Source organism: Lutra lutra, chromosome 8, assembly GCF_902655055.1.
Source record: "Lutra lutra chromosome 8, mLutLut1.2, whole genome shotgun sequence".
Taxonomy (NCBI): Eukaryota; Metazoa; Chordata; class Mammalia; order Carnivora; family Mustelidae; genus Lutra; species Lutra lutra.
In genome coordinates, this window is record NC_062285.1 from 27,537,047 (window position 1) to 27,563,300 (window position 26,254).

The 26,254-nt window shown below is 37.2% G+C and overlaps 1 protein-coding gene across 3 annotated transcripts in view; it reads left to right on the forward strand.

The window, feature by feature from the left end:
- The window catches only part of UPF2 (UPF2 regulator of nonsense mediated mRNA decay), a 115,507-nt gene that overhangs the window by 78,727 nt on the left and 10,526 nt on the right, over nucleotides 1-26,254 (forward strand). For all 3 annotated transcript variants that reach the window (XM_047740860.1, XM_047740861.1, XM_047740863.1), the window contains 5 exons: nucleotides 1,610-1,793; nucleotides 7,728-7,867; nucleotides 11,362-11,466; nucleotides 11,765-11,863; nucleotides 18,673-18,840. In XM_047740860.1, the coding sequence (XP_047596816.1) occupies nucleotides 1,610-1,793; nucleotides 7,728-7,867; nucleotides 11,362-11,466; nucleotides 11,765-11,863; nucleotides 18,673-18,840 (696 nt within the window). The remainder of the gene's footprint in view (nucleotides 1-1,609; nucleotides 1,794-7,727; nucleotides 7,868-11,361; nucleotides 11,467-11,764; nucleotides 11,864-18,672; nucleotides 18,841-26,254) is intronic.

Here is a 26,254-nt window from a genome sequence, read left to right on the forward strand (position 1 = left end):
AAGTATGGAGACAGTTCTACAACTTTTATAAGGTTGGTGTTCCAAAAGTTAACTTAGGTTTAGGTTTAACTGCTCACTATTGAATTTTCCAGGTGTTACTAAAATAAAGTACCAAAAGCACCATTCAGTTATATATGATCATTCTAACGTATATAATCTCTTGTTAGTGTTTTCTTCACTTATTTTGGTGAAGAAAATACATTTAAAATTATGACTTTTGAAGTATCAGAAATATATCCACATAGTGGCTGCTGTTAAATGAGGGCAAATGCTCTGGGGGAAGAGCAGATAACTTTGTTCTGTCGCCGTAACTATGCAGTAGAGGACACCTTGTTATTCGCTTGTTTTCTGATTTGATAAGAAGAAAATGGGGAGGGAAATTCTACAGATTTGAGAGTCAGATTGCTGGTTATGTGCAAGGACTATCTTATGTTGGAGACTGTATCGAAACCAAACGTTTGTGGCAAAATGTCACTTGTAACTCTCAGCATCAAAAGTAAACTCTCTTTCAGAAGAGTGTCCTTATTTTCATTCACTCTGAAATCCCAGACTGAGAGAAAAAAGCCACTGAGAACTATCCATGAGCAGAAAGAGACAAAAGTAGTTTTTGAGTAACAAGCAGAAATGTGTAGCAGGATATATACCTAGGAAATTGGGAGTAAGGAGTGAGTGAGGTCTGGGGGATGAGGGCAGTGTGTTCTAGGTCAGAAAATGTACATGTACAGTTAAGTATGGGAAGGCCCGATGGAAAGGACCTTTGCAGTGGTGCTTCTAAACTTTAATGTACATATGCGCCACCTGGAGATACTTTTAAAATGCAGATTGTGATTCATTTGCTCTGTGGTGGGGGCCCAAGAGTCTGCATTTCTAATAAGCTCCCAGTTGAAGCCCTCATGTCAGTAGCAAGGACCTAGAACAAATTGGAGAGGAGAAAGCACCCAGAAGGATACCCTTTTACATATAAGCAAATTCTTGGGTTGTGCTTTTTAGTTAAATTTACAAATTACAAAGTAGAAAATAGAATGAAGGAATCAGGCTAGGAGAAGCGAGGGAAGATCTCTGAACAGCACCATATATGACACAGTAGCTGTCCAATAAATGCTTGTGGATTAATGGTTTTCATATGTTTCAAAAACTGTTATCTTCAGAAACTTTTTTTTTGGTATCTTCAGATACTTTAATTGACTTGCTTAAAAATCAAAGCAAGTAGCATAGAGAAAATAATAAAAATGTATCAAAACTATGGCTTTGAATTTGGTTTTTTTGTTTTGTAAAATAAATATTTAAACCCTATTTGGGGTTTGGGAGTGGGGTTTCTGCCTTGTTTCAGTACCTAGAAATTTATTTGATATTTTATTTACGATTTTTCCTTGCCTTTAAAAAGGATTTTTGACAGTTGTAATAAAAAAAAAAAAAATTGAAATCACCAAGTGGCTTAGAAAGTGGATTAGGGTTATTACTGTTGACCATTAATAAAAATGGTAGGTGTTTTGTACAACTCTTTAGCTTAGTTATTTTAACTAGGTAATATCACAATATAGATTATTATTTTAAAATATTTTTGTTCTTTAATTTCCTATAGCTAACCTTATTTTTCATTTGTTATCAGCGTTATGTTTGGTGGAAGAAAAGTTTGGAGGTTTGGACAAAAGACCATCCATTTCCTATTGACATAGATTACATGATCAGTGATACATTAGAACTGCTAAGACCAAAGATCAAACTCTGTAACTCTCTGGAAGAATCCATCAGGCAGGTACACGACTTGGAACGAGAATTCTTAATAAAACTAGGTAAGCAATTAATTACAGAGAGAAAATGAAGATGATGTTTGGCAGATTGTTTCTAGAATTTGCTTTATATTGTTGTCAGTATTTGCTTTTGTATACTTTCTGTTTTCAGTGTTGAGTGTTGTATAATAGTGTTAGGTAAGACCTGGGTGACATACTTCTTGATTTCATTAAATAATCCGAATTTGGAGGAGAATAGTCATGTAAGGAAAGGATAGTGATGGAAAAACACTTCCTGTCAGCCTCTCTTAATTAGTAGAATTTTTACTGTTAATAGAAAACACTTTGGATGAAAGCATCTCTTACATATACAGTATATATTTTAAACAAGCATTATCTTCTAACGTAGTGCAGGCAGACACTGTAGGGGGAGTATCAGAAGTTTTGGAACTACCTTGTGGAATTTCAGACCTTACTTGGGAGAGTAATCTCTATTTCTTAGGACTAGAGAAAATGTGAGAACTATTCGCTATAGGACAATTGGTCTGTTTACTTTCTCAACATTCTTCTGAGACTGTTCTTGAAGAAGAGTTAGCTCTTGAACAGCTCCCACAAGGGACTAGGAGCTGACTAACTTTATCAGTGGAAATAACTGGAATGAGATGCAGCCTTACCAATCCGGTTTGCTTGCTAATAGTTCTTAGCATGTTAGCATGTTTTATTGTAGTCATTTCAAAGTGACACATTTTTAGGCTTTAAGCTAATGTTTTATTTCCTGCCAGCACTTGGTACCCATATGTCTGTCATTAGGGGATCCTTAAGCTTCACCATTTATGCTAACTGCATAAATTTACTATGTTGCATATCTAAAGTACTTCCTTTCATGGCAGAAGTATTTGTGACTTTTTTCCTCTAAAACTATTTTTTTCATATTATATCCGGCATTTTAATTTCTTTCTCCAAGGGTCCATCCTCTGGAGAATATGATTGCTGTTATCTATTTGAGTGGTATTTTTAAAGGTGCTACTGATTGTGCAGCTGTTCACTTTTCTACCACTCCACCCAGAAGGGCATATGTGATTCCTTTGTTCTTTGAACTTTGTCCCCAGTTAACTACCCTTTTTTTTCTTTTCAGATTTCCAGTTGTATAAAATGATCATTTCAGGCAGAGTACTCACTTCTCTTGATTATTTCATTTACTTCAAATGTTTTTTAAGAATTTTTTATTTTAGGGGCGCCTGAGTGGCTCAGTGGGTTGAGCCTCTGCCTTCGGCTCGGGTCATGATCCCAGGGTCCTGGGATCGAGCCCCGCGTCGGGCTCTATGCTCGGTGGAGAGCCTGCTTCCTCCTCTCTCTCTGCCTGCCTCTCTGCCTACTTGTGATCTCTGTCTGTCAAATAAATAAATAAAATATTTAAAAAAAAAAAGAATTTTTTATTTTAAAGATTTTATTTATTTATTTGAGAGAGAGCACGAGAAGGTGGGGGAAGGGCTGCTGCTGAGCAGAGGGCCCAACACAGGGCTCAGTCCCAGGACCCTGAGATTATGACCTGAGATTAAGGGCAGAGGCTTAACAGACAGCCACCCAGGCGCCCCTACTTCAGATGCTTTGATATAGTTAAGTCTTAGCCTTGTTTCCCAAAAACTTTTACAGATGGTACATTCTGTGTAGTGAGCATCAGGTAACACAAGTTTGACACCTGGTTTGGTAGCAGCAAAGGGTTAAGTTAAAGGACCTCAGGCTTCTTTTGAAGGGTCTGTTCTTGTTTAGAATTTGGGAAGGAAAACACAGGCCACCATTTGTGGATCAAACTCTAAAGATGATGGCAACCAGAATCAGTATGCTCTCAAGTTGTCCCATTTTCCTCCTGTTTTAGAATCTAAGTATCAGGAAGAAGATGTACAGGAACAGTTTCTATTACTCTATTTCCATATCTTGCCTTTGGTAGTTTTTTTTGTTTGTTTTCAAGTACTTTGTAAATTCATTATTATTTTAACTTTGTAATAGCCCAATGCTAAAGAGCTACAAAGTTCCTTTTTATTTTGAAAGTCATTTTTATATTATTCAAAGGAGTACTTGTTTGGAGCACCTGGGTGGCTCCATCATTTAAATGGCTGACTCGATTTTGGCTTAGGTCGTACTCTCAGGGTTGTGGGATTGTGCCTCACATCAGGCTCTGCACTCAGCACAGAGTCTGCTTGAGGATTCACTCTCTCTCCCTCTGCCCCTCCACTCACTTTCTCTTTCTCTAAAATAAATAAATACATCTTTAAAAAAAAAAAAGTAATACTTGTTTGTGGCAAAAAATGAGAAAAATACCAAGAAAACAAAAATCATGTTCCATATACAAGAAAAATCACGTGTTGACATTTTTTGGTATATGTTCTCGTCCTTTAAAATTTTTTCATGTTTGCAGTTTTATAACTAGATTTTTTCTACCTAATATATTACGAAATTTCTTCCTGATTTGAAATATTTTTCTAATTCTTAATTGGCTGTATTCCTTTGTATGAATATGCCATAATTTACTTAAACCTATTGCTTGGCACTTAGGTTATTTCCAGTTTTACATTACTATAAATAACATTTTTGTGTGATATTTCTGTGTATCTTGGTGTTCTCAGTATAGACTTAGAATTACTGGCTAAAACATTCTCTTTAAATTTAAGAACAAAACCAAAATGGTTATAGGCAATGTAATTTAATCTCGTTTTGGAACTTCTAGATTATATCATCGTATAAGGAACAGAAATGAGGGAAATGGAAGTGAAAAAGAAAGAAGCCACATGAATAAATTATAAAGCCAACAGTGTAATTTCACGAATTAGTAATAAAATCAGTAGAACAGACCTAGAAGCACCCCCCAATTAAATACAAAATAATTTATATATAATGAACTAGGAATCTTAAAAATAGGATAAGGGCAGCAGGTCAGCATTTTGGAGGAAAATTGATACAGAGCCACATCCTATCAAACTGCAGATGGATTATGGAGTTAAATATTTTTAGGGACACCTGGGTGGCTCAGTTAAGCATCTGCCTTTGACTCAGGTCATGGTCCTGGGATTGAGGTCCTGCATTGGGCTCCTTGCTTGAGTCCCACATTGGGCTCCTTGCTTAGCAGGGAGCCTGCTTCTCCCTCTACCTGCTGCTTCCCCTGCTTGTGCGTGCTCTCTTCTCTCTCACTCTCTAGCAAAATCTTTTTTTTTTTTAACTATTAATTTTTAAAAATAGATCTGATTATCAAATATTTGAAGAGGCGTTAATTTTCCCAAATTCTAAAACAGTAGAAGAAAGCATATACATGGCAACAGATTGGGGTGTTTAAAGCTTTTATACAGTACAAAAATAAAATCAAAGTGAAAATAGTCTCCATGCCAGGTTACTTTCACTTACAAAAAGAGCAAAGACAAATTGGTAATAAAATAGAATACCCCAATAGATAAATGAACATGACATAATCACATGTTGGGGGGGTAATTGGTGTTTTTATTGAGTACTGTCTGATGCCAGAGTGACACAGGAAGGTAATGTTAGTTAAAACGCTGGGTTAACCTGCCAAACCAGAATTCAAAGACTGCTCTCTCTGACATATTAAGTATGGGAGGAAATGCTCAACATCTCTCATAAGCAGAAAAATAAAATTTAAAGCAGTCTGAATGGAAGTGTTACTACTCTCTCTGTTATGAGCAGGAGAACTGAGGCACCAAGAAGCATTTTATTGTTTGTATTTTGTTAACCCTATATCCTGTGGGTGTACATTTTTATCTCCATTGTTTAAGATTGACAGTGTTCTAGGGCTCAACAGCTAGATAGTTATTATACTGTTTAGCAAATGCAAAATATATTTATAAATTGTTTTTGAAAATATCCTGTGGGGGCATCTGGGTGGCTCAGTGGGTTAAAGCCTCTGCCTTCGGCTCGGGTCATGGTCCCAGGGTTCTGGAATCGAGCCCCGCATCGGACTCTCTGTTCAGCGGGGAGCCTGCTTCCTCCTCTCTATCTCTGCCTGCCTCTCTGCCTACTTGTAATCTCTTTCTGTCAAATAAAATAAAATCTTTAAAAAAAAAAAAAAAGAAAATATCCTGCAATGCAAATGAAAATGTGTTAGAAATAGTATGTATTTTCCTTACAAATTAGACTGTCAAAACAAAGCAACTTCTACATTATAGTTCTTCCCACTATGCATGTTTTAGGTGGATAGAAAAAAGTTGTAAGGACAGCTCATGCTATGTGAGTTTATCAGCACTGTGATATTTTTTACTCAGAAAGTTTAGATTTAGACAGTTGTGACTAAATTTTTTGACTTTGATAACTTAAATAACAGTCTAATATTTTGCTCTTAAAGTGCCTATATATAAATAAGTAAATAAATAAAATGTTTCTGTATAAAATCTGTATTTGTGTTTGAAAACTAATAAGTGACAGAAATTTTAAGTTAATGGATTCTCATTCTGAAGCAACAACTTCTTTTCTCAGTATTAATTTTTTAAATTTTAAAACTTCAGTTACCTACCTTAATCACCTTGTACTTTCTTTTTTTTTTTTTTTTTTTTTTAAGATTTTATTTATTTATTTGACAGAGAGATCACAAGCAGGCAGAGAGGCAGGCAGAGAGAGAGGAGGAAGCAGGCTCCCTGCTGAGCAGAGAGCCCGATGCGGGGCTCGATCCCAGGACTCTGAGATCATGACCTGAGCCGAAGGCAGCGGCTTAACCCACTGAGCCACCCAGGCGCCCCTCACCTTGTACTTTCATGTTTTTGTTACTTCTTGGTTAATTTCTTGAACTTAAGACACTGGAATAATTTTTTACTCCTATTGGATAGGTTATTCAAATTCTTTGGACTTCAGTATTCCTCATAAAATGAAAGAGTTAAATCATTATATGATTGCTAAAGTTTCTCTCTGCTCTAATCATCTAAGAGTCTGAATAAATAATTATTTACTAAACACCTAGTGTGTATTTATCAATATATGGCCTATGATAAGTTTTGGATATATAAAACAATTCTTTGTCTTCAAGGGCCTTATAATCTGATATAACGGTTATGAAATCATTAGGAAAAAAAAACGTTGTAATGGTGTATCCTTAAATGTAAGGTGCTATGAGAAATTCAAGTGCTTTAGGAGCAAGTAGGAAGAGTAATAGGTTGAGGTACTCATTGAATTTATGCAGAAAGTATAAAATTTAGACTGAATGTAGGGAATGTACAGGAAGGACTTGAAAGTGTACTTTGAAGGATATTCTCTATTGAGAAGAGTATCAGATGAGCAGGAGTCCAAGATAGTATGATTTGTGACAAAGAGGCCCAGCTATCAGAGAAGGCTCACAAGAGAGCAGCAGAAGTCAGATCAGATGAGGCATCTTGCAAGTAGAGTGGTTTGGAATTCAAATGTTAATTAAGAATTGACTAGGCCTTGAGCTGTAGAAGCAAATTCAAGCCAGGGTTCTCTGAGGAGGAGAATGCCAATATTGAAGAAAAAAATTAAGCCCTTTGGTGATACAACTTTGCCTCCTTCCCTCAGTCTTAATGTGCCGACATTCAGATTGATAGCCAAATGATTTCTCTATGAAGGCAACTTAATTTTATATCTTTGATGTTGGAGGTATTCTAAAATGTCACATGATAAAAAGTGTGGCTGAGGCTTCATCTTACATGGTTAAGGCTGCATTTTATATGCTTATATGGTTAAGGCTGCATTTTATATGTTTTGTGTTCTGAGATGGAGATAAACAGAAGCTGAAAGAAAAAAATATGTATGTGTTTATATATGCGTATAGATATACATATATAATGTGTTAATGCTTTTTTGTTGAAATGAAGGTCTCTGTAGTTTGTAAAATGTTTCTCAAATAATTTTAAATTTTAAATTGTATTCTTTAAATTGTATTCTGAGAAAATGGCTGTTAAATTATCTCACTTAAAAATTAAGTGGTATAATATTGAAAATTTACTCCTTTTTATGTTTTTTATTCCACTTTCTCCTCATTTCAAGGCCTAGTAAATGACAAAGATTCAAAAGATTCCATGACAGAAGGAGAAAACCTTGAAGAGGATGAAGAAGAAGAAGAAGGAGGAGCTGAAACAGAAGAACAATCTGGAAATGAAAGTGAAGTAAATGAACCAGAAGAAGAGGTGATGACTTTTGTTTATAGCCAATAGGTACATCTGTACAAGAGTATCTTGATTATTTGAGCCAAAATTTTCTTTAATTTATAAAATAAGATCTCCTCCTTAGTTTTATTATAGGAACTGTAACTAGTAGTATATGTCTGTTACAAAACCCCTGGATTAAGGTGTTTGTTTTTTGTTTTTTTTCTTTTTAAGTAAGAAAATCATAGTATTGACCAGAAGATCATAAGACATTTTTTTAGTAGGAACATTTTTTTTGGAGTAGATTTTGCTGCTGCACTAATTAGATAAACAGAATCTAATAAATTAAACATCCTTAGTAGGTGTGTCATTGAAAAGTGACTCATTTTCCTATATTTCTCATCTGAAGAGTTGGGATGTATTTTCTCTTTTTAAAAAGTAAACTAGGGGCGCCTGGGTGGCTCAGTGGGTTAAGCCACTGCCTTCGGCTCAGGTCATGATCTCAGAGTCCTGGGATCGAGCCCCTCATCGGGCTCTCTGCTCAGTAGGGAGCCTGCTTCCTCCTCTCTCTGCCTGCCTCTCTGCCTGCTTGTGATCTCTCTGTCAAATAAATAAATAAAATCTTTAAAAAAAAAAAAAGTAAACTATAGGGGCGCCTGGGTGGCTCAGTGGGTTAAAGCCTCTGTCTTTGGCTCAAGTCATGATCCCAGAGTCCTGGGATTGAGCCCGGCATCGGGCTCTCTGCTCAGCAGGGAGCCTGCTTCCTCTCCTCTCTCTCTGCCTGCCTCTCTGCCTACTTGTGATCTCAGTCTGTCAAATAAATTTAAAAAAAAAATAAAAAATAAAAAAAAATAAAAAGTAAACTATAACTTTGAAAGTTGTATAATTTTTCACCATTGTTTACTTTTCCAATTGCAGTTGTAAATATCATACATGATACACATGTGTTTGCTAAGGAGAAAAACACAGTGTTCAGTTGGCATTGCATGAGCCTTGTCTCCTTCTCAAGACCACCCTTTCCCATGGCTGCTCTCCAAGTATAGGGAAAACATTTTATTTTATTTTATTTTATTTTTTAAGAGATTTTATTTATTTGAGAGAGTGAGAGTGAGAGCATGAAAGGGGAGAAGGTCAGAGGGAGAAGCAGACTCCCCATGGAGCTGGGAGCCATCCCCGGACTCTAAGACCACAACCTGAGCCGAAGGCAGTAGATTAACCAACTGAGCCCCCCAGGTGCTCAGGGAAAACATTTTAAAGAGAGAAAATAGGTTGATTCATAAGAGCAGTGTGAGATATTCTACAACTTCTGCTGAGAAAGGGCTACAGTGTACTCTTCAGACAAATTGTGCTCTTTTATTCTTCTTGGTCCTCAGCTTGGTCCTTGGCTCCATATGGCCTTTCAGAGTTATTCCTAGCACCAAATAGCCAGAATATTTCCTCCTGAATATCAGCTGTGTAAATTAAAGATAACGGTAAAGATGAAGTAAATGTTCTGCTAAAATTCTAATTTTCTGTAGTATAGCATGTATATAATTTAGCAGTAAGTACAAGATTTAATTTATCATTATAGTAGTAATAATATTTATATTACCATTTCTCATACCGTGGTGTGAGGTAGGTGAGAATATAAGGCACAGGCAGTTTAATTTGCCCAAGATCTCACTAAGTACTGAGCCAGTATTTGAATTCAGACAGTGTGACTTGTGCTCTGCTGCCCCTCCTGCATTCCTTAGCCAGCTTTTGTGGTCCATTCACTTCCAGATCTCACAGATTATTATGTATAATAGGCATTAGGATAGTGGAATTCTTGTTCAGCATTTCAGTTTCAAAAGTTAATCTATTTTGGGGCACCTGGGTGGCTCAGTGGGTTAAAGCCTCTGCCTTCAGCTCAGGTCATGATCCCAGGGTCCTGGGATCGAGCCCCACATCGGTCTCTCTGCTCAGCGGGAGCCTGCTTCCTCCTCTCTCTCTCTCTCTGCCTGCTTGTGATCTCTGTCTGTCAAATAAATAAATAAAATCTTTAAAAAAAAAAAAAGTTAATCTATTTTATTTTGCCTGAGTAATGTAAAAATAAAGGGTAAGGAGGAAAAAAGTTTATGCAGTTTAATTTAGTTTAGCTTAATTTTTGAATAAGAAATATTTTTTAAGTGTTAAGAAATGATTACTTTTTTCAAGAAAATTTAACATCTCTTGCAAATTTGATTTTGAATTACAGACTGATGTTTAAAAAAGTTAATACATTTCGGGGCACCTGGGTGGCTCATTCCGTTGAGTGTCTGCCTGTGGCCCAGGTCATGGTGCTGGGATCAAGCTCCCTGATCCAGATCCTGATCCTGACCCAGATCACGTTGGTCTCCCTGCTCAGCAGAGAGCCTGCTTCTCCCTCTCCCTTTGCCCCTCCCTCTGTCCCAGCTCATGCTCTCTCTCTCACTTGCTTTCTCTCAAAAAAAAAAAAAAAAAAAAAAGTTAATACATTTGAAAAAAGTAAATGCATTTCTTATATTCCCAAAATATTTCCATTTTAGAAGCGCTAAAAATCTCTGTCTGTATAGTAAATTATAATACATTCTTTGGATTTTTGGAATTAATTGTTATGTATACTGAAAAGGTTGTGACACATTTAAATAATTCATTTTTTTCTTAGGTATTATTTTTCATTCACATTATTTCTCAGCATAATGAGAAGAAGCTGGATTTAGTGTAGTCTTTTTTTTAAACTTACAGAACTGAGTGAGACTGAATTTTGTTGTTGGGAATGGAAGAATACACAGATATGGTGCAACTGTGCTTTTTTGTGTGTGTCCTTGTGCAGAATCACTGAGGTTATTTCCAGTCTTCTGTTTGAAAAGGAAATTTGGCTGATAGAAGAGGAGGTGGGGACATTGACAGGAGAGGATGGGGAGAAGTGTGGGGATCAGAATGTCTGCCTCCTCTGCTTAATAAGCAAATGTGCCCTTGGGCAGGTCAATTAACTTACCCAAGCGTTGCTTTTGTCCTGTATAAAAATGGGGACATGAAAGCTTATCCTGCCTTCTTCAGAATTTAATAGAGCAAACAGAATGAGGTATGTCCGCACACCTTCCAAGCTGAGGTGCTTTATACACTGTAGTGCTTTATAAATTTTAGTGTTCTTGATTTCAACTGCTAACCATGTTAAATTTGAACTACTTACTGACTTTCAGAGTTAGATGGGTATTAAAGAACTACTGTGAGAAATTCAGTCTCAAAATAGTCAGGGAGGAGAAATATATAAAAGTTTCAGGAAGCTCATCCCTTCTGCAGCGCAAGGAAGAATTTCTACAAAGGATCTTTGTGTTACTAGATCAGTGGGAGATCGTGAGATGGGTTTTCAGCTACTGGTGTGCATTAGTTTTCAGCTAATGCCAGCTGACTTTGCTCTGAGTTGTAGGCAGACTACATAAAAGGCTGGAACTTGAGAATAATGAACAATTATACAGAAATTTTTAAATCTTAAGACATTTAAAATAGAGATCCTTTTCAAAATGTTTTAATCTTCTAATGTTAAATAATTTCAGGAGGGTTCTGATAATGATGATGATGAAGGTGAGGAGGAAGAGGAAGAGAATACTGATTACCTTACAGACTCCAATAAAGAAAATGAAACTGATGAAGAAAATACTGTATGTATGGCTGAAAATTGGCTTTTGAAATCATGCCACATTCTCTTTATTATTTCAGTTTTAGCTACTGAAGTTGTGTTTCTTGTGATTGAAAAATATTCCTTTGGAAAATCATTTTCAGTTTGTTTTCCTAAATACTTTACTATATTAATATTTTTTTTAACATGAAGTAATGTTAACATACTTTACTCACTCATTCTTTGAGTTATGTTGAACCAACTTATCAATACAAAAGACTCTGCCATCCAAAACATGATCTTAAAATTTGTGGTCTGGTTTCTTATTTTGTTTTAATAAGGAGGTAATGATTAAGGGAGGTGGACTTAAGCACGTACCTTGTGTGGAAGATGAAGACTTCATTCAAGCTCTGGATAAAATGATGCTGGAAAATCTTCAGGTATGAATGGTTCCTCTACTCCAGAGTGTCTTCTCACTACAGAATAGTGCAGCACGTTCCGTTCTGGTTGACACAAGGATCTCCACATCTAAACAAACATTTGCCTGCGCGGCAGCTGCTTCCTCACATATACAGCTTGCACTTGCCAGTGCTTCTCGCATCCCACATCCCAATTTGAACATTTTTTTGAGATACATTGGGGGAAATGTAGTAAATATTACGCTTAGAGTAATTTCATCGTACCAGTCACTGCCTTTTCTCTCTGAAGTCCTCTCTCTGTTTCTAAGACCTCTTTACTTAGAGTTTGCTTAGGATTCAAACCTTGACAAAGATAAATATTTGGGGAAATTTAATATACCAAATTCTTAAGTTTGATTTAAAATTTGAATAACTTGTTTGTAAACATGTAGAGGAATATTGGTCATTTGGTGTTTAAAGAAATGTTTAACATATTCTTGACATTAATACACTGGACTTATAAAAAGCTCCATTTCCCAGTAATTTAGATTAATTATGTTTTTCTATAATTAGAGGTCACATCCTGTGGACTGTTTCCTTCCAGCCTCTTTATGGCTGCTGTTAAATCTGTTAGTGATTTGAGGAGAGTCCTTCTTCTGGGATAGGGTATGCGGGCCCCATGCTGTAGGCTCATTGGAAAACAAGAAGGGAGAAAGTGAAAATACTAGATACAGAGACAAGTGACCCTAGAGGAGTTTTACTAGAAAGGGAGGAGAAATGGAGAGGTGACTAGAGGTAAAAGGGTTATTTTTGAGATGGAAGGTTTCTAGTCTTTCTGTGCTGGTGGAGTAATCCTTAGGGAAGAAATACTGGATTTTACTTTTGTGGATGCTACCAAGTCCAAAAGCTCTGATAAAGTACAAATTAGTGCTTTAGGTTTTTAGTCCAGTTTGTTTCTTCCTATGTTATTAAAGCTTCTTCATATATCTAGAAATAAGAAGTCTTAAATTTATCTCATTTAGGAGCATAAGTCATCAGATAATCATACTCCCTTTGAAGAGACAGATAATAAACAGTTTATTTCTTTAAAAAAAATTTTTTTTTATTCATTTGAGAGAGAGAGATTGAGCACAAGCAGGGGAGAGAGGCAGAGGGAGAAGCAGACTCCCCGGTGTATTGGGACCTGATGTGGGGCTCAATCCCAGGACCTGGAGATCATGACCTGAGCTAAAGGCAGATGCCACCCAGGTGCCACAACAATTTATTTCTTAAAAAAACTTTTCCTGGGGTGCCTGGATGGCTCAGTGGGTTAGGGCCTCTGCCTTCGGCTCGGGTCATGATCTCAGGGTCCTGGAATCGGAGCCCCGCATCGGGTTCTCTGCTCAGCAGGGAGCCTGCTTCCTCCTCTCTCTCTGCCTGCCTCTCTGCCTACTTGTGATCTCTCTCTGTCAAATAAATAAATAAAATCTTAAAAAAAAAAAAAAAGCTTTTCCTGTCTTACATAACTTTCCTATCTTACATAAGTCAATAGCTGTTGACTCTGTTGTTCATTTGTTTAAGTATTTATTGAGTATGTCTGTGTGCCTAACACTATGCAGTGGTCTTTTAGAAAGTAGTAAATAAAAACAGACCTAGTTCCTGCCCTCAGAGACTAAGTTTTATGGGGGAAGATACATGTTTAACAACTAAACAAATACATAATTTCAAACTGTGCCCAGTGCTGAGGTACTGAAAGAACAGAATGCTTTTGTTAAGATAGGATAATCAAAGATCATGAATTTTAGACAAGACAGGCAGAAATGGAGCCATCTAGGTGAAAAATTGGGAGAATATGGGGACAATGTGTCAGAGGTCCTGAGGCAGAAGATGATGTGTAGTGTTTGAAAAACTAAAAGGAAGCCAGTATTACCAGAGCATAGTCAGGTCTGTGGGGAGGGTGGCTTGGTGTGTGAATGGATATTTATGATGGGTTTTCTTTGGATGGCACAGTCGTGTATGAACCAAAGGTTCATATGAAGGTTTAGGCTGGGATAAGACGAAAAGCAAGGAGAGTGTCAGGAAGACTGATTAGAAGGCTGGTGATCCTGGTGACAGATGATGATTATCTGTCTAGAATAGTGCGCGGGCACAGGGAATGAAGTCTGGATTCAAAAGCTGTTTAGGAAGAAGAATGAACCAGATTTATTTGGCACTTGATTAGATAGAGGTGGGGTAAAGGAGTCCAGGACAGCACAGGTTTTTTAGCTTAGGCCACTGGCTAGTTATCTCTGGTCGGAAATAAGGAGAAAGTGAGCAAGAGTTCCATTTGGCTATGTTAAGTTTGAGAAGCCTGTGAAATGCCAAAATGGAATTGTCAGATATCAGAAGAGAAACATAAGTGGATTGGTTTTAGAGCATACTTAAAGATGGAGCAATAAATGAATCACCCACATATAAAGTTTGGAGAGAGGGGGTACTTGGGTGGCTATCAGTTCAGTGTCCAATTCTTGATCTCAGTTCAGGTCTTGATCTCAGGGTCATGAGTTTGAGCCCCACACTGGACTCCACACTGGGCATGGAATCTACTTTATTATTTATTTATTTATAAAGATTTTATTTATTTATTTGACAGAGAGAGAGAGAGACCACAAGTAGGCAGAGAGGGGGGCAGGGAAGCAGGCTTCCTGCTGAACAGAGAGCCTGATGTGGGGCTCGATCCCAGGATCCTGGGATCATGACCTGAGCCGAAAGGTAGAGGCTTTAACCCACTGAGCCACCCAGGCGCTGCTGGAACCTACTTAAAAAAAAAAAAAAAGTTTGGAGAGAGAGGAGGAGCACATTCCAGTCCTGAGGAGCCCCTAACATTTAGAAATAGAAAAGCTGATGGAGTCAAGATACAGTCTTTTGATAGGGTCCAATAATCATTGGTTATTGGGAGTTCTTGAAGAAGCAAGCTAGAAGGATGGGAGGATATGATCAGAGAGGAGGGAAGCTTGAATTCACATTTATGCGTATGTGTTTTGCCTATTGGAGAAAATTTAATCCTAAATTAAGCACTAATTTTCTTTTCTTTTTTTTTTTTTAAGATTTTATTTATTTATTTGACAGAGATAACAAGCAGGCAGAGAGGCAGGCAGAGAGAGAGAGAGGAGGAAGCAGGCTCCCTGCAAAGCAGAGAGCCCGATGTGGGGCTCCATCCCAGGACCCTGGGATCATGACCTGAGCCGAAGGCAGAGGCTTTAACCCACTGAGCCACCCAGGCGCCCCAGCACTAATTTTCAAACATCGTCAAATACCCAAAGCAAACAGCCACAGGGAGTTTTTTTTCTTTTGATAAAGTTGTCACAGGAAGACACAGTAGGGTAAAAGATACTGATTCTCCATAAATCAGGTCCTTAGATTTTGTGTAGTCATAATTTGTCCCACTGGAAAGATTGGCAGGGGATGGGAATGATGGATCGGGGGAGGAGGTAGTTGGAGAAGAATAGGGAGATAGAGGCAGAATGAAATTAACAAAATTCTTTTTTTTTTTTTTTTTTCTTTTAATATTTTATCTGGGGCACCTGGGTGGCTCAGGGGGTTAAAAATATTTTATCTATTTGAGAGAAAGTTTTTTTTAAAAGATTTTATTTATTAGAAAGGGCTTGTTTTTAAGATTTAACAAAATTATTCTTAAACGTATCTGTAAGAATAAAATAGCTAGGAAACTTCTGGAAAGTAGGGGAAGATACTCTATAAGAAAATAAAACATTTTAAAGACACAATAATTGGCACAGCAGTAAATTAATGAAATAAGAGAGTCCAAAATAGACCTAAAACATAGCAGCTTAGACTGTAAAGATAACATTGCAGATCAGTTGAGGGAAATGGATTATTCAGTGAATGGTCAATAAAAATAAAACTGAATTTCTATTTTATTTCCACAACAGAATTAATTGCAAATTTATCAGGAATCTCAAAAAATGTTCAGACTATTGAGTACTGCATTAAGACTTCACATTTATTCTTCATACAGTGCTGTCAGATACTGTTAATATTGCCATGCCGCAGTTAAGGCCATAAGCCTTGTAAGTGGTGTGTAGTCTGTTCTCAACCACCTTGCTATTTTGCTTTCCATCACAGAGTGCCATAAGAAATGATAAACCAGGCGGGGGGTTGGGGAAGGGAGGGTGCGTGGCGGGTGTGTGTGTGTGTGTGTGTAATATAAATATGTGTGTGTGTGTGTGTGTGTGTGTGTGTGTGTATATATATATATATATATATATATATATATATATATATATATAAAATGCAGGGTTAATAGCTGTACTATAGCAGCAGATCCTGCAAGCCAATGAGAGAAAAAAAAATGCATGACCTGGGGTCTTTTTGTTGATTGAAAAAATAAGTGAAACCATGCTAAAGCTCACGATAATCAAAAGATAAGCAAATTAAGGGTGCCTGGGTGGCTCAGTTGGTTTAGCATCTGCCTTCGGCCCAGGTCATGATCCCAGGGTCCTGTGGTTGAGCCCCACATCGGGCTCCCTGCCCAGCGGAGAATCTGCTTCTCCCTCTCCGCCTGCCTGTTGCCTCCCTTGCTTGTGCTCTCTCTCTCACAAATAAATAAATAAAATCTTTAAAAAAAAAAGATAAGTAAATTAGGATGAGCCTTTTTGTCAGATCACCAGATATTAAGATTTAAAAAGTAATAATACCCATTGTGGTTAAGTGTTGGTAAACATCTGCATTTGGAATGTGTAAATTAGTCCAGCCTTTTTAGAGGGAAATTTAGTAAACCTATCAAATGGGGATGCCATTTGATATAAAAATTTACCCTTACTAATTGTCTCTCAAATGCATGAAGTTAAATATGCAACGATGTCATATTGTAATAGAACAAGAGTCTAGGAGCCCCTGGATGGCTCAGTCGATTAAGTGGCTGCCTTTGGCTCAGGTCATGATCTCAGGGTTCTGGTATCAGGCGCTGTGTCTGTAGGTTGAGCTTCCTGCTCAGCTGGGAGTGTGCTTTTCCTTCTCCCTCTTCCCCAGCTTGTGTGCATGCTCACTTGCTCTCAAATAAATAAAATCTTTAAAGAAAAAAAAAAAAAGGAAAGGAAAAAAGTCTAGACTATCAGTAGAGGACCAGTTACATAAATAAGGTCATAGCCATGTAATTAGCTCTATATATACTCAACTAGAAAGATGCCCATGGAATCAAAAAGAAGAAAAACGCGTATAGAACAGTATGCACATTTGCACCTTGTAAATTTTTATGTTTATATTAGTATTTTCAAGAAAAATCTGAAAGAACATGCCCCATTGATACTGGTTTTTGTACCTTGGAGCAGGTAGAGGTGGTCGGTCGAGGGAGAGGTTGGTATGGATGGACATACTAGCTGATACATTTCTGTATTTAAATAATTTACAAAGAGAATATGTTAATTTTATAATTAGAAAATGGTTAATTTATAAATCAAGGGTGGGGCGCCTGGGTGGCTCAGTGGGTTAAGCCACTGCCTTCGGCTCAGGTCATGATCTCAGGGTCCTGGGATCAAGTCCCGCATCGGGCTCTCTGCCCAGTGGGGAGCCTGCTTCCTCCTCTCTCTCTCTGCCTGCCACTCTGCCTACTTGTGATCTCTGTCTGTCAAATAAATAAGTAAATTCTTAAAAAAAAAATGTTTATAAATCAAGGGTGATCTAACCTGATCCTTTCAAGTTTTAAGTAAAAAGTCTTTGTAAATCTTACAAACCTGGGAGAACTTCAAATTCTAACAAAGTGGAACTTAGAAATAACAAAATTTTACACCTTATTACCATTTTATTTGATTTGAAATCTCTTGGAAATAAGGAGTCTATATCGAAAGATCATTTAAATTGTAGTAAAGTAATTTCAAAACCTTCATGGCCTTTTCAGCATTACCTGCTTAGCTTTGAAGAATCATGTTCAGCTCTTTCTTCATTTGTGCTCCTTTCAGCAAATACGGAAAATTGTGTGCAGGTCCCTAAATGCACCATGTTTCATGTCTTCGCTTTGCACCTATTCTTCCCCTTCCTGAATTCCTTCCAAATCCCCCAGACTGCTCTGCTACCGTCTGCTTATAAGAAATCATATGAAGCCTTAAAGATATTTTCAAGTGTCCCATTTTTATTGTCTTTTATGAAATCTCAGCATCCACCCACTCCCAACTGGGCCTATATATAGCCACTCTACGCCCAACACAGGTTATATATGACTTGGATGAATTGTAATTAATTGATTTCTCTCTCTTAACAAGTTATGAGCTCTCTGAGGATAGAGACTATATTTTTAGTATTAGTACCTCAAAGCCTAATGCACAGTAAGTCTTCAGTGAAGGTTTGTTTAAATAATTGGTTGATGAATCTGGCGTAAATGTTAAAAACTTGGATGTTAACAAACATAAAGCTAATCTGAACATTAATAGATTTCATTCATTCTTAAACATTAATTGAGCACCTGCTAGAGGACACCAGGGAAAGGGTGTCCAGTGCTGAACCCCACCAGTCTGGTGGAGGATTCTCACAGAGGAATAGGCACTTGTGACACATGGTAATTATGTAGGAAGATGTGTGGTGTGGCTGTGCATTTCAGGAACAGGTAAAGTTAGGAGAACCTACAGCATTGTGTGTTTTGGCCTCAGGGGAGGCTACAGTGATAAACAGGAGCTGGTCACAGAGGTCTGCCAAGCCGGCTGTAAGAGCAGGGGCAGGGGAGGGGCCAACTCCCGTTTTGGTTACCTTTCAGAAAGATTACTTTGACTCCAGTGATTGGTGTGTTTTAGGAACTATGGCACTGAATGAATTGTTCACAATTATATTTACATATATCCATGTGTACCTTGGAATACTTATATTTTTTCATTTCTGTCTTTAAGCAACGAAGTGGCGAATCTGTTAAAGTGCACCAACTAGATGTTGCTATTCCCTTGCATCTCAAAAGCCAGCTGAGGAAAGGGCCTCCACTCGGTGGTGGGGAGGGAGAGGCAGAGTCTGCAGACACAATGCCGTTTGTCATGTTAACAAGAAAAGGCAATAAACAGCAGGTAAGAAACTGTCCTCTGTGCATTCACAATTGATTGTTAGTTACTGAGTTTAACTAATAACTGTTTTGTAGGTTCTAAGTTATCTTTTGCCTATGAGGGGAAAGAGTTGGAAACATTTAAAGTATTCAGAGGTAGAAATAATTTTATTTTTTATATGTGTGGAAGACACATCTGACTTGTAGTGAATGGATATGTTTTAAAAGAAAGGACATTTATTTTATTTTTTTAAAAATATTTTATTTGTTTATTTGACAGAGAGAAATCACAAGTAGGCAGAGCAGCAGGCAGAGAGAGGAGGAAGCAGGCTCCCTGTTGAGCAGAGAGCCCGATGTGGGGCTCAATGTGGGGCTCGATCCCAGAACCCTGGGATCATGACCTGAGCCGAAGGCAGAGGCTGTAACCCACTGAGCCATCCAGGCGCCCCAAGAAAGGACATTTAAATTCATATATATTTGTTAGAATATATAAATACTTTGACTTACAGGTTTCATAAGTAAGCTCGGTGGGAAAGGAAAGGAGGATGATGACAGATACAGCTCAAGAAAATGTTCAGTTGTTAAGATTTCTCTTGAAGGGGCGCCTGGGTGGCTCAGTGGGATAAAGCCTCTGCCTTCAGCTCAGGTCATGATCCCAGGGTCCATGGATGGAGCCCTGCATCGGCTCTCTGCTCAGTAGGGAGCCTGCTTCCTCTTCTTTCTCTGCCTGCCTCTCTGCCTACTTGTGATCTCTGTCAAATAAATAAATTAAATCTTAAAAAAAAAAAAAAAGATTTCTCAAATCATTGTTTTCTGACCTCTTATCCTTCTCCATTCTCCTTATACTGCTTCCTCCTTCTTTCCATTATCTTATAGACAGTCCTCAAAATCATTTCCCTGACTGCTAAACTATTACTTAAGGGATTCATACACCGATTCATTGTTCATCCATCAAATATTTATTGGTTATTGAGCATTTGCTAGATGCCAAATACCAAGTACTGAGGCTCTGGTGATCTATAAGGTAAAGTCCCTGCCCTTGTGAGTTGACATCCTGCCAAGGTTGAGAGACAAATGTATTTGCAGAGAGTGCAGTGTGCTATGAAGAAAGAAAAAGCTCAGCTCTCAGATACAACTCTAGGATATATCACCCATTACCAATTCTGTAAAAATTTTCTCACATTTTAACATTTCTGAAATCAAGCTGCCTCCTAGCATTGATTAGATCTTATGATAATTGGCAACATTTTTTCCTGTTTTAGTGGTGTGTAAAATAATGGAGCATCTTAAAATTAAGGGAACATTAGGTTCTATGAAATATGGTAGCTACTACAACTTACCATAGATAAGTCTATAATATAGACTTATAATTATAGACTCTGTAATAAGTCTGTTATAGATAAGTCTAATAACCTGGATTCTGTATTCATTCAAACAGTCATGTAACAGGTAATTTGTTGTTTGCTCTGTATGTACCAGGCACTGCCCCAGGTGCAGAATGTACAGCAGTCACCAGAGTCCCTCCTCTGGGCAGGAGGGGGTGGGGGCGTGGGGCGGGGCTGTGGGGGTGTTGAGGAGAGGGGAATTTTCATTCCAGTGCTGGGAGGCAGACAGTGAAGAAACACACAAGGTGAGGTTGAGGGAAATCCTATGAATGAAAATAAAGCAAGATAGAGGCTAGAGAGAGACAGGTGGGGAGAGAGGGAGGGAGCCTACTGTGCTGAAGTGGATGGTCTGCAAGATCTCTAATGAGATGTCATCTGTGACGGAAGGGGGATAGTCTATTCCTCCTCACCAGTACAGCCACCAAGAGATGGTGCCCAAATTCATTTTTTATCTTTGCTTTTGTCGGGTAATCTTATGTACTCAGAGGATCAGAGTTGTCCAGTATTTTGCTATACTGCAAGTAAATCTTGAGATACAAAACTTGTATACCAATTAGAACCCTGGAAAGGAGGGCCAGAGAAGGCTTCACATCATGTTGTATGTCAGCAGTTAACTTTGGCTCAGGCTCAGAGCACTACTGTGTCTTCCAAACACTGCCTTCATAATTCTTTTCCAGTCATGGCCTTTCCTCCATCCTGGCCTCTGGGGTTGTTGTGCATTTAGGGGAGCTCTGCCTTCACCCACCCTCAGGCCAGGTTTGAACTCTGGCAATTCCCCCCTACCCCATCCTCCACTCAGTCCCTAGAAAAATAAGGGTTTTTTCTAATCAAGACCCTAAACTTGGTGTTGAATCAAGATCTTTGCAAAACTGCTCTCAGAGCACCTGAAACTGCTAGTTCATCACCGTTCCTAGGATTCTCAAAGCCCAGAGTTTCTGCTTTTCTTTCCTAGGGACTACTACATTCTCTGAGGCTCACTATCCTATTTCAGTCATTACATTTTAGGTCTGCTTCATTCCCTGTTTTCTTTAAAAGCTCTTAGCTCCTCCCCTACCCCACACCAGATTTTCTGGGCCCAAAAGAGAGGGTTTTTGTTTTGTTTTTTGTTTTGTTTTACTGTGAAGGGCAGTACTTGGCGACTTCAGTTAGATGTGCCTTGGTTCCCATTCCAGAGCAGCTATTGAACATTTGTATTACTGGCATACTTCTTGAAACATTTTTCTTAATCTTTTTTTTTTTTTTTAAGATTTATTTATTTGAGAGAGAGTATGAGCTGAGGGGTGGGGGCAGAGGGACAAGCAGACTCCCCATTGAGTGGGGAGCCCCACCACATGGGGCTCGATCCCAGTATTCTGAGATTGTGACCGGAGCTGAAGTCAGATGCCTAATTGACCGAGCCACCCAGGTGGCCCAAACCATTTTTCTTATCTAAAAGGGGGCTTAGGAACATCTTTCTGTGAAGATCAAATTGCACAAGATTTAAATCCATTTTCATCATTTGTCCCTCCCTTTTTTGAGGCACATGTGTAAATTCCTTTTAACTTTGTCAATTCATAGATACCTTTTGACCTTTTTAGGATATGCAGGCATAAATTAAACCACAGCTAAGAAACTTCTGAGCTTTGAAAAATAAATTCTTTTCAGCAGTCCTAAATTCTAAATAGTATCGATGGAAGTAAAACTTGTTTATTTTTTAGAAGGAATATTTTTGGTTTAAAGTAGATAGATTATATACTGTTATAACCCATATAACTTTATACAAAATGAGGAGTGGAAATTTTTATTTCTTAAAATGTGAAATTTTAATTTTCAAGGAAACATTTTTATTGAACTTTACTAAAAATATATTAGCAAGATGAAGTGAGAGCTCAGAGTACTTGATTAATAAGTAAATTTTCAACTCATAAACTTTATTTGGAATTTTGGAAAATGTTCAGTTTTAGGAACATTATTTGAAGAAACATCACTGGTATTTTGTGGTCTGAAAAAGAAAGTTACTTTGTTCTGATTTTTATTTCTTTATTTAACTTTTGGGTGTTGGCCCTTCTTATGTAACGGTTTTTCTAGAAATGTGAAATGTTTTGCCTTATAGGAATCTTTAGTTCTTAAGTGAATGATCTCTTTGTGTACCAGATTTCTGCTAAGAAATAACTTTCTTCTGTAGTCATTAGGAAAATAAAAGTAGGTACTGATGAAATGAGTAGTTGAAAAGAAAAGAGGATAATGCTATTCATAATTTATTTTTCTAGATTTAAATATTTATAAATTAGAATAATGAGATTGAAATAAGATGTTTTGGCTATTAAGATAGAAGTTTTAATAGAACCATTATATAATGTTTTAAAGAACTTTTTTGACTGCTCTAAACAAATGTACAGTATATTTTTTATATATAATCGTAAACCCATTTTTTTGCAGTTAATATTTATAAGGAGTCATCATTTGCTTTATATATCTTTTGACTATAGCAATTGATACTTGGGGTTATGTGTGTGTATATTTCAGTTTCAGCTGCAGTTATGAAATAGCTTTAAAATACAGCCTAAGTCACCTTTATTGCAATTATTGCATTCCAGAAAATGTAGTTTAAAAGACTTTCGTCTTTTTGTCATCTAATTTGCTATAAAGTAGTAACTCTCTTTTAAAAATGTTTTGGCAGCTTTACAGTAAAATCAGTTGGTGATGGTGGCATCAGGAAATTGGTCTCTTGTGCTCTCTGTATTTATTACTCTCTTTTATATCCTTTTTAAGGATTTCAGAACATTTTCTTTTGTAGAACTTATCTCAAGTCAGTCTTATAAATGAATAGAAGCCTATATTTTTCATATTTTTTATCAAATCATTATGAAATTTCTTTTATAATGTTTTATTAGTGTGGTAAGTACCATCATTATTCATCTCTTTAGTACTGAATTATGAAGGACAGTTTAAATGTTACTACCAGAAACCCAGAAAGGGGAAAAAAACGGCCACCCTGTTTTCTCTCTGAGTGTGTTAATGTGGTAACAGATAGAAGCATCTTTGAATTGCAGCTTGTGATTTCAAGAAATTATCTGTCTGCCTTTCTTATTGGGCCGCTTTGCCCTGAGTATTTTGTGAAACAGTAGCATGTCACTCTGTGTTTGCATATATCTACACATGTTTAAAACCAGTTTGTAAAGCTTTTAAGGAAAAGCAGCTAGCTGAATAAGTAAGAGCATTGTAATATTAGAGTCTGTATAATTTACTTTGAGAAACTCAGATTTTCACCTTTTTTTTTTAAAAGATTTTATTTATTTATTTGACAGAGATCACAAGTAGGCAGAGAGGCAGGCAGAGAGAAAGGGGAGGAAGCAGGCTCCCTGCTGAGCAGAGAACCCTATGCGGGGATCATGACCTGAGCTGAAGGCAGAGGCTTTAACCCACTGAGCCACCCAGGCGCCCCTCACCTTTCTTTATCCTTATCTGAAATAAGGCATCTTGATACTAGGATCAGAGAGTGACTTAAAATGTAGTTGTGATTCTTGAAACCTAATAGGTATCTTGTATTTCACTGCGACAGTACTCAGCATTGCCCAGATTTCTTATTTATAATAAAAATAAGAAAGTAATTGTGATAACAGTAACAGCTAAAACATACTGAATTCCTACTTTATTTCAGACATTGTTCTTTTATGTGTAATTATATCTTTAAAACTAATGCTCTGTCTTTATTGATTTATACTGACAGGTTAAATTTTATTTAGAGTATTTGTATCTCTGATATATCTGCTAACCAGATTTCACAATTGTTCTGTTAAGAGAAGATTGGAAAATTGCTTTAAGTCATCATTCTGGAAATTGTCCTCATTCTTGTGGTCTTCCTGAATTTCATATACCTGCTTCTGCTGTCATAATAATTGGGCCCACTTCTGTTTGCAGTGTCTGGATTGTTTTTTTTTTTTTTTTTTTTTTTTTTTTTTAACAATTTATTTTTTTAAGGTTTTATTTATTTGAGAGAGAGAATGAGCAAGTAAGAGAGAGAGAGAGAGGACACAAGCAGGGGGAGAGAGTCAAGAAGACTCATCGCTGAGCAGGGAGCCTGATGCTGGGCTCTATCCCAGGATCCTGGGATCATGACCTGAGCTAAAGGCAGACGCTTAACCAGTTGAGCCTCCTAGGCGCCCCTGTAGTGTCTGTTTTAATCAGCTTTTCTCTACCAGTAGTTTATAGTACCTGGATTTGGGAATGTAGGTGAAACAGAATGCTTTCTTCACGTATAGTGCTGGAAATTTAAAATTTCATTATGAATTAATGCAACATCTCAGTAATTCTGCTTAGGAAGAGTAAATTTATTATGAGGTTTTTGTTTCACCTATTAAATAACATGTAAAGAGTCTGGCAGAAAGGTTACTTTGAGCTGAACTTTTTCATTAACTTATTTTTTGTGCGTCTTCTTGATTTGTGAAAAATAAAAGATTTATTAGCAGGAATGATGACCATTTTAACTTCGTTTCAGTTGTTTTTGTTAGTGGAAATAAGACACAGTTGGGGCAAGTCCCATCTGATACTGACACATTCCTGATGTAGACTACTACACAGGCCTCAGGACAGTAGACAGAAGTAGTTAAGGTCTTCAGTTTCTACTTGGTGGTTGTCAGTGTCATTCTGCTAAGAAAGTGATGTTTTAGTTGACTTGTGATTTTATTTTTCTGCAGTTTTGGTTTCAGCTGTATAGTAACTAATGAGGGTGACTATTATTCTGTACTTTGTTATTTTGATGCATTATTAATAGGTAATATTTATGGAGAACCTACTGTGTCCTAGGCACTGTACATATTTATCTTACTTAATTCTTACAGCACCCTAAAAGATAGTCTTGATATCATTTTATAGCTGAGAGAAAGAGTGTTCTTAAGTGATTTGCCGAATTGTACTAATATATAGTAGGCCTGAGCTGTGAACCTCATCTGTTTGACCACAAAAATCCATGGTCTTCTTTGCAGCACTGCCTGGCAAGTGTATATTTCATGAAAGCACTGATTGTAATGTGGAACTGAAAGGAAGTTTGGGGTAGGGGCAGGAAAAACACAGAATCATAATTGTGGATGAAAGAGAAAATGGACTATCGTCAGACCATAAACAGTCCACAGCTAGCAGTTTTTAAAGGAGATGTAGAGGATGTGTAAATGCTTTTTCTTTTAATTGAAGTATAGTTGACAAGAGGAAGTACTTTTTAAAATGCTATGTTCAGGATCATAAGAACAAGGAAGGGTAATCCCACCGTTTGTGGAGAGATTTTGGGCCAGGCAGGTGGGGGCGGGAACGAACCAACCATTCACTTTTGCTTTTATCAACAAGGAAGATTTCATCCTGGCAGTTGGTAAGTTGAAGATCGGGTAAAATTAGATAGTGTCGAAAGGGATAATTTATCTACTTTAAATGAGTCCCAGTCTTTAGTTAAAAACCAATTATATCCTCAAAGACTGAAATAACTTCTATAAGTAATTATAGAGCAGTTGTCGTTAAACTTAGAAAGTCTTTCATATTGAGGTAGTAGTCGAAAGGTTCCTAATGGGCAAATAATTTCCTTGTTCAAAGAGCAAGGGAAAAATACATTCTGAAAACTGTACAATCCAGTAAACTTATATCACCTTTTAGCATAATTCTAGATTGAATTTTGAAACAGATGATTTTAGTCATGAGGAAAATGAAAATTAAAACCAAAGTAAAAATACCACTGTATACTCACTAGAATGGCTAAAATTAAAAATTTAAAAAAATTAAAAAGATAAGCCATCCCAAGTATTGGCAAGGGTGTGGAGGAACCAGAACTCTCTTACACTGCTAGTGGAATGTAAAGTAGTACAAATACTTCGGGAAATATTTTTGTAGTTTCTTAAAAAGTAAAACACACCACAGGGTGCCTAGCTGGCTCAGTTGGTAAAGCATGTGACTCTTGAATTCAGGGTCATGAGTTCAAGCCCCACTTTGGGTATAGAGCTTACTTGAAAAAAATTTAAAAATACACCAGCTAGTCCCAGCTTTTCTTTACTAGCATTTTGTATTTAAGAAAACTGGAGACCTGTTTCCACA